Source organism: Eucalyptus grandis, chromosome 8 (genome assembly GCF_016545825.1).
Source record: "Eucalyptus grandis isolate ANBG69807.140 chromosome 8, ASM1654582v1, whole genome shotgun sequence".
Classification (NCBI taxonomy): Eukaryota; Viridiplantae; Streptophyta; class Magnoliopsida; order Myrtales; family Myrtaceae; genus Eucalyptus; species Eucalyptus grandis.
The window spans coordinates 17,411,044-17,420,066 of NC_052619.1; the positions used below are offsets into that span (position 1 = coordinate 17,411,044).

General features: G+C 40.0%; 1 protein-coding gene across 1 annotated transcript; it reads left to right on the top strand.

The window, feature by feature from the left end:
- Positions 1–3,777: 3,777 nt before the first annotated feature.
- On the top strand, positions 3,778–8,341 carry LOC104457060 (sugar transporter ERD6-like 7). The gene is made up of 18 exons (XM_039299667.1): positions 3,778–3,828; positions 4,054–4,116; positions 4,664–4,753; positions 4,893–4,952; positions 5,062–5,127; positions 5,265–5,390; positions 5,495–5,570; positions 5,667–5,731; positions 5,831–5,923; positions 6,020–6,100; positions 6,261–6,345; positions 6,596–6,639; positions 6,718–6,780; positions 6,920–6,979; positions 7,058–7,111; positions 7,215–7,274; positions 7,397–7,511; positions 7,941–8,341. Exons 1-18 carry the CDS (start codon positions 3,778–3,780, stop codon positions 8,057–8,059), a joined length of 1,371 nt encoding a protein of 456 aa, XP_039155601.1. The 3' UTR covers positions 8,060–8,341.
- Positions 8,342–9,023: the final 682 nt, after the last annotated feature.

Genomic DNA, 9,023 nt, shown 5'->3' on the forward strand with positions numbered 1-9,023 from the left:
AAACGGCCCAGCAACTTCTAGCGATTTGGGCCGTGTCTTCAGCCTAGCACTTTCAGCAATTCGGGCCCAGCAAGATTCAGTCCAAATAAGGGCCATTTCAAGCCCACAAGAGTCCAACAACCCAGTCTTTTTTAGGCCCAGTTTCCAGCAATCAATTGAAGTCCAGCCCACAATTTGAAGCTCAAGTGAATTCAGTCCAGAAATTCAGCAGGCCCAAGCCAACTTGGGTCTAGCCAGAAGTAAGAACAAATCTCAGTGGGGCTGAGATTTGTTGGGCCAAGTCAAGGCCCGGTCCAAGCCTACCGGTGTCGTTGAAAACCCGATTTCAGCTGCCGTCGCGTCGATTCGGTCTCCACTCTTACCAAGTGAGTTTTACTCACTAATGCTTTCTTAGTTTGATAATTATGCTTAGGGTTGGTTAGATTTAATTAAGTGTAATTAAGTGGTTAGATTATGTTAGAACAATTAAATTAGTGACTTAATGATGCATGTTAGGTGGTTATACCTAGTTATTAGCAAGTAGAAAGATTCGGTTATTTATTGAATGCATCTCGGGATTTTTCCCGACCCATTTCGGGCTCCAATCAGGCATTACGGGCCTAAATTGGATTTTTAATATTTATTAATTATTTTTCCGGAAATTCAACCGGATGGCCCGTGACCGAATTTTGTGCTGATTATCATGGTGCAACCCATTTATTTAATTGAGCTTCAATTTATATGGAATTGATTTAAATTGTGAAATTTGAGGATTTGTTCTAAATTGTTTGTAATTGAATATTTGATTGATAGATGGCCGAGTATGGGTATATAGTACCAGTTACGTTGATGGGCTATATAGTAGAGAGAATGGTGAGAGTTAACTGAGAATATTATTAGCTGAGCCAATCTGGTACGATATTATTGGACATACGTGGTTCGGTGATCAAAAGTATCACTGGCGAAAACGGCGCCTTAAAGAACGCACGTGAATGACTTATAGACAAACGTGGTTCGGTGATTAAAGAAATATCACTGGTGAAAACGACGCCTTAAAGAACTCACGATGTTGATGTCACCTTGGTGAAAACGGCGCCCTAGAAAGGACACGTGGTTCGATGATCGAGGATATCACTGGTGAAAATGGCGCCTTAAAGAACGCATGGTGTCGGTGATCGGTATGTCATTGGCGAAAACGACGCTCAAGAAACACATGTGATTTGGTGAATGAGTACACCATCTGAGAATCATGGTATGAGTGGGAATGACTTAGAGATGGTCCGATTGACATGTAATCGATAAAGTCGATTGATCAACGATTTGATCGGATGTCGTGAATTGTTTGAATATCTGTATTTAACCTTAATTTGCAGGTGGAATCTGAGGCCAAGGTAAGTCCTTTGACCTGTGCGTGTTTAGGCAGCCCTTAGTGTATTGACTTACTAATTGGGTATTAGGGGGTAGAATTCGCTGAGACGTGGTCTCATTGGTTATTGAATAACCATTTCAGGACCCTGAGGGGGAGCTAAGGAGGAGGAACCTAAGGATGAGTGCACTAATGTGAAACCTGAGGAGGAGAAAGATTTTTGAAGCAAAAGATGATTCAGAGAGGGATCTTGAGTACAACCCGGATGCGGATTGAGATCCCATCCCTTTTTGTGAACCATTTCTTAGTGTAGATAGGTGTGAGACAAGTATGCTGTGAATTATATTGTAAATATACTATGAGTTGTGCTGTTAATAAAAGTGTGATTGTGAATTTCAATATGAAAAATATGACCTGCTTTTCTATCACATTGTTTTATTGTCTGAGGATTTATAACTACTTCCGCATGCGTAATAAAAAGAAAGGGTCAGTGATACTTAGTCATGGGATATCGCACGTTAAAATCAACCTAGTAGAAGGATGGGCGCGTCCCCGAGGATCAGGGTGTGACATTAGATGCTTACAATTACATAACATTAGCTAAATTTTTTTTTTCTGTGTGCTTTTTATTATATCTTATGGGATTTGGTGTCATGAATGGAAAAAGGATATTAAGATATTGAGGTAAGGACACCACAAGTATCATAACTTTCGTGCGGTGCTCATCTAAGTGCCATAACATTGTTTTTCAATTACTTGAGCGTCATGACTTAAAAAAAAAAAAAATCTTTACTTGAGTGCCATAACCTTTAATTGATCATTTGAGTGTTGTAACTTTTAAAGAACGTTCAAATCGGATTTCCTTATTAATGAAAAATTACAGCGCTTAAGTGATCAATTATGACATTTAAGTGATTGAATAAAAAGTTATGGTATTTAAGTGATCGTTGTACAAAAGTTATGACATTTGTTGTGTCTTTTTTCTTCTAATACATTTGAAATACAAATCCCACTATGTGCTTATAAGATTAGCATATTTGTTTTGTCTAAGTTTTTTGAGAAAAATATAATGAAATACACCTTCTTTCTCATCCCATGACCACTTACCTCTTCTTTTGAAAATAACAAATATCTACACTAATTCTACCATTCAAAAATCACTTTTTCAGTCTGCTCAAACCATTAGGAAGATGCTAAAATGAGTTCACATGGAGGGGCAAATTAATGTTCTCAATGTGGGGTTTTTCTTGGAAGTATGTGAATAATATTTATCAAAACAAAAATATGTGAGTGGCTATTAGATCAAGAGTAAGATATATTCTGAATCGTGAAGTGAAAGAAGACGAAGATGCAGCAAATGTGGACCAATAAAGTAGTTGGGGAATGGTGGTTGGATATTTTTGGCCAATGTGCTCTGCAACTTTATGGTCCATTCCGTTGTGCCTGTGAATTCTTTCCCGTCGGCTGGCTTCATGGTGGCTGAATTCTTTAGATTCATGGGCGTCGGCAGTACATGACGTCCTTGGTAGAAAGCAATTCTGTCTACCTCTTGCCACTATAAATTGCCATTTTCCGCAAAATTGGCCACTATGGAAAGATGAAAAACATCCCTTTTTGAAATTCCTGCTATCTAGTCTTACCATTTGAGTAGACATCAAAAGCGTCATTGACATTGACCACAAAGGAGGCTATATGCATGCTTTTTGTTCGCATATGTAGTAGTGGTTCTTTTAAAAAATAGAAAGGGAAGATAATGTGTCCCCATAAGAAGGTCCGGCCGAAATTATCTTGTGCTCATCGTCCAATTGGAAAAGTAATGTTCTAGCAGAACAGTTCTTTTTTCTTGATAATTTCTTATTGCACCAAAGAGATAAGAAACTATTAATTGAGATCTTATCTTTCTTACACGATAAACGTGGGTTAAAGTTGAAGATAACAATGCCTCCATGGAAAAATGGACAGAACTTAATTACTTTCCAGGTTAGAAAAACACTCTGGTTTTCCTAGCCGGTGGTTGGCTGAAAAAGATAGAGCCGTGTCATTGAGAAAGTCCAGTTCCATGTTTTTACTTACTCCTTGCTCATAAAGAACGATGCAGCCCTTTACATCTGTGATCCTGCTGTATTCGGAGACTCTGTTCCATTAGTGATTCCAGTACCATTAACGGAGGCGAGTCAGAAAAGCAGAGAGTTGCTTGCCAGTTTGCAAGACTGAGGTCCGCAAGGAATTCCTAGAAACCACGAGTATAAACCGATCGGAGATGGGGTTTCCGTATTAGCACTTGGGGTTTCTCATTTCGAGTTATCCATATAAAGCAAGCAGACTAGCCACGTTGGAAAGAGAACTTATCTTCTCTGGAGCTTATAGATTTGCTAGTTCCTCGTACGTAGTCAGATAGAGAACAAAGGAGCATTTTTGTAAGGCGAGCAAGCATGGCGATTAACGAGGACATTGAAAATCAAGAAACCGGGGACAGAGAAGGAGTAAGAGAGCGGCTCCTTGTGCCGCTAGAGAAGGACCGATGAGGGTTGTCCATGGATGGTCTATTTCACCACATTCGTTGCGGTTTGCGGTTCCTATGAATTGGGGACCTGCGTAAGTAGGAAATGCAATTTCTTTTTGAAAAGTCCAGGTCCAGTAGTAATGGTTAAAATGAAAAGGATGTGATTAATTGAATCTAATGAGAAATTGTTTCATTGGATTTTCAGGCAGGTTATTCATCAACAACTCAGGATGCTATAGTGGAGGAACTTAGTCTCTCTACAGCTGAGGTATGTCGAGTTTACCTGCGAGTGTTGAGAAGCACATGTCGTGTTGTCTTTGTTCGTTGCTTCGATTCAATATCGGACTTGTCACTGAAGGCACCCATATACAAGAAAATCAAAGTAATGATCTGCTCATATTCCGGGTCCATAATATGGACGAGTTATATGATCAAAAACTTTATAAACAAGACTCTCTCAAAAATAAGGATGTTGGCTTTGAGGTAGAGATACTTCTTTCTCTAGACATCTTATTCTTTCTGCATTGTAACGAGTGAAATGTATACCGAATTTTCGCATCGAGTTCCATTGTTGGACACCTCAGGACAAGAAAACCAAAAATGGGGAGATTTGGATTGGGTATTGTCAGCTGAAAATTGCGACTGCATATCATTCAGGTTTCTGATCAAAGTGATAGGTTTGTTCAGAATAGCTTTCCACTGAGCTTCTCGGACATTCGGTGACTTATAGCATTGTTAGCTAGATGGAAACTGAAGTTCTTTCTCTCACTGAACTCAAGCTGATTTGCAGTTACTCTTTATGTGTCTTACAACAGTATTCAGTCTTTGGATCCATACTGACATTCGGTGCAATGGTTGGTGCAATTACCGGAGGACCAATCGCTGATTTTGTCGGCCGTAAATGGGTAAGCAGCAAATGAGTGCGTCGTTCACAATGTAAAACAGAACAGTGTTGTTCAAGACTCTTTGAGAGTTTTAGCTTTGGGATTTAGTCATATCATGGAAGGAGGACGTGACAACATAAACATTTGCCTCAAAATGCAGACAATGAGAATAGCGAGCGCTCTTTGTGTAGCAGGATGGCTTGCTATTTACTTTGCTGAGGTGTGTCCATATCCTATTTACAAGCCTTATCATAGGTGAAGGTCGATTAGTTGCATAAGAACTTCAAGTCTCATCAACTCTCTGTTTTGTTTAATTTTGAGTGAATTTGGGAGCACTTGCTCTGGATATTGGAAGATTGGCCACGGGATGTGGAATGGGAGTCTTTTCCTATGTGGTAATTCCTCACTTCGTACCACACACATTTCATGTAGCAAGTTGTTCTACGACAACATGCTGGACTCGATTCACAGTGACAGCATGAAGCTCTCTCTTCGGTTTAGATTGGTTAATCTTTTTCTAATTTATGTCCAGGTACCGACATTTATAGCTGAAATTACACCCAAAAATCTCCGTGGAGCTTTGACTGCTGTCAATCAGGCAAAGATTTTGTATGAACATTCTCGGTTAAAATTGCAAGCGTGGAGCTATTGGCAAAAGGCCTTAGCTTGTGGTAAATTTTTCCCTTTTGCAAGTGCAAGATGGTGTATATATGTACATCCTACAGAACCTACTAGGCCTAACACGTTCTCTTCTCTCCACAGCTTATGATCGTTTCTGGAGTGTCCGTTTCCTTCATAATCGGGACAGTATTAGCTTGGAGGGTTTTGGCATTAATTGGTAAAACAGAAAAAGTAGCATAATTCAAGTTTAGTGTCAATGTTGCATAGAAAAGTCCAAGTCTGAAACCACCTTGAACATCTGCGGTTTATGCAGGTGTAATCCCCTGTGCAGTCCTACTGTTCGGCCTGTTTTACATTCCAGAGTCTCCTAGATGGCTGGTAACAAATCAAGATGAACACCTGCCTCTTCTTATCTGAATTGTTGGACGAGAGGGATTTGTAGTGTTGGAATGAATTTTAGGATTCTGCCAAATGCAGGCGAAAATGGGCCACGAAAAGGAGTTTGAAGCAGCGCTGCAGAAACTTCGAGGAAAGGATGCGGATATTTCTGAAGAGGCTGCTGAAATACAAGTAAAAGGCTTTAAGTCTATACTCGTTTCATCTTAGTGCCTCAACTTTATAAGTACGAATAGCTGACGGAATGATCAAATTTGTTTTTCTTGACAGGACTACATTGAAACTCTTCAACTTCTCCCGAAAGCCAGCATTCTCGATTTATTTCAGAGAAGATATCTGAGCTCTGTCATCATAATCTTCTCTCTGCATTTACTGCTATGTATCCAATAAAGTCCCTCCTTCGTTGGTTTCTTGGAATGCCCTGTGGATCGGGAGTATGCAGTAGTTGTACTTTCGGTGATATTTCCCATTGTTGTTCTTTTTGCTGACAAATTTGTTAAATTTTGGCCAGATTGGTGTTGGATTGATGGTCGTCCAGCAGTTCGGAGGGATAAACGGTGTCTGTTTCTATACAAGCAATATTTTCGAGGAAGCAGGTATGAAGTTAATAGCAAGAAGCTCTTGGGCACCACAATAATGAAACTATGCATTGCATTTTATGATTCCAGAACGGATAACCAAATAAAAAGCAAAGCAAGGGTTCCAATTTATAAAATCCAGTTAATATTCGAATGCTTTTGGTCTACTTAATTATCACTGAATGAGCTGTTCACATAATATAGTGTTGAATCTCACAAGCAAGGTATTAGTCTCGCCTCTATAATCGCATTTGTACAATCTCCTCAGGTTTCTGCTCCAGCGTTGGAACCATAACTTATGCAATCCTCCAGGTCTGTAATTCTCGCCCTTTCCTCTTTGCTGGGGATCTAGTTTTATACACGTCACGCTTAAAGAGTAAATTTTTGCAGGTTATTGTCACGACTATTGGTGCTGCACTGGTCGATAGAGCTGGAAGAAAGCCCCTTCTCTTGGTAAAATAGATGAAAGTCGCTGACAAATCATGTCTATAGTAACAAAGCTTTTCTGGTTCTGCCCCTTTCGTGAGTTCTGCAACTTGAACCATAACCTTCTTTCTCTCTCTCTCTCTCTCTCTCTCTCTCTCAATTGCAGATCTCGGGGACAGGATTGGTCCTGGGATGCATGGTAACTGCCCTTTCATTCTTTCTAAAGGTAAATACTATCAGTCCTGGTGTCTTCTGCTTTGCAATGCTTGTCAACCAGTAATTTTTTGAGGATCTTCCAAGCCAGGTTCATGATCTGGCAGCTGATGCTGTCCCGATACTTGCAGTCACCGGCATTCTGGTCATAGTCTCACCTGCCTTGATCTCTTTCTGGCTCTATCCGGTTGGCCGCCACAACAACTCCCCACTATAAATTTTTTGTTCTGTTTTTTCCCAATGTTCAGCTAAACATAGCAGCATTTTCCGCTAGAATGGGCACGGTTCCTTGGGTTGTGATGTCCGAGGTAATCCTAAACATCCCCTGAAGTTTCATGCTTATCAAATTAAAGGGTCGTTTCCATAACTGGGGTTGTTACGAGTATTTCAAAAACTTTTGCCAATCATGTAATGTGTTCTTGGTGTTCAGATTTTCCTCATTAATATCAAAGGAGCAGCTGGAGGGTTTGCAACACTAGTAAACTGGTTCGGCGCTTGGGCAGTTTCCTACACTTTCAACTACTTAATGAGCTGGAGCTCCTACGGTACGACTCTGCTGAAAACGCTCTTTGAACTGTTGCTCTGGCAGGAGCACGATAAACATTTGTCACATTGGAACATGAGTTGTTGCGCGAATTCAATCAAACTATAGACTTGAGACTTAGCTTTTCCCAAAAACTTCAATCCTATTTGGAGCTGGAGGTGTCCGTCACTCTGTTATTCACGGTCTCAAATGCATATTCAGTCCATTTATTTCAATCAATGTGTTACAGCAACTTCTACCTAGATTCGAATATCACGAAAATTGAGTTGACATGTCATTTAGAAAAGAAAATAAGTGAAGTGGGTCTTTCTGCAGAATGATTAATAGATGGGGTAGTAAATATTAAAGCATTCTTCCCATGAGAAAAATGTCAGAATATGCTTCCGCAAAACTTGTCGAAAGCAAATAACTCCGCCGTCTTGCTTCACAGGTACCTTCCTTCTTTATGCAGTGATTAACGCCGCAGGGATGGTGTTCATGATCCTGGTGGTCCCTGAAACGAAAGGGAGGAGTCTTGAGCAGATTCAAGCAGCTATCAACAGAGAATGAAAATGGCAGCACTCTTCCTTGTAGTCCCATTTGAGCTCACATGACACGTGCAATACCACACATTCGGAGATGGAAAATGATTATGAAGCAGGTAACAACATCTTTTGTTCGATAAAATGACGTTACTGTTGAGATCTGTCAGTTCATTCGGTTTTATTGCGGGAAAGAGATGGGGTTATTTTACAGGAGAGTGAGTGATTGATTTATAAGAATAATACTTTCAATTGCTAGTGAAAAAGCATGTATTGCTTTATTTTAATGAATGCGATTATTGCAACTATAGTCTTCGTGCATGTTGGGTAATGACGAAGCAAGTGACTTTCAAATCAAGGCTCGCGTCCATCTATTGCTGGTTGAGAAATTATTGTATGGTCTTTATTCTTTTCTCGTAATGTGCAACAATAGTCTTCAGTGCCATTATTAATCTTTTCAGTTACAAATTTCATTTTTGTCAAAAAAGAAAAATCCAACTATGGCACCCCTTGAATGGCCCTCCGATCCGCTCGAGTCGCCACAGTCCACTTACCTTTCATCTGACCTGATAATATATCACTCTGATACCATGGAATTATAATAGGTCCATAAGTCCTGGGGGTTTATATCATTTAGATTGGTCCATGCGTAGTTATAAATATATAGCGGAAGCGATATCATCTCTCCCTATCTCAAAAAGTTTTGAAATAATACACACCCACTAGATAGTTTTATAAGATAAAGCCGAGCACTTGTATTTACATAAGCTTGATAGACATCATAAGTCGGTATACCAAAATTTCCCGTGGTTTTCTATACCCGGCTACATACTCAAAAGATAACTCGACCTTCAGATGGCTTTCCTTTCCATTCAGTCCTATACAAAAGTCTATCAGGTAGTGTTGGCAGTCCAAAAAGTTTCATTTGCTACCTGTCACACACGATCACACCCAACCCGGTCCATCGGTTGGCGGCAGCAGCAGCATCCCTA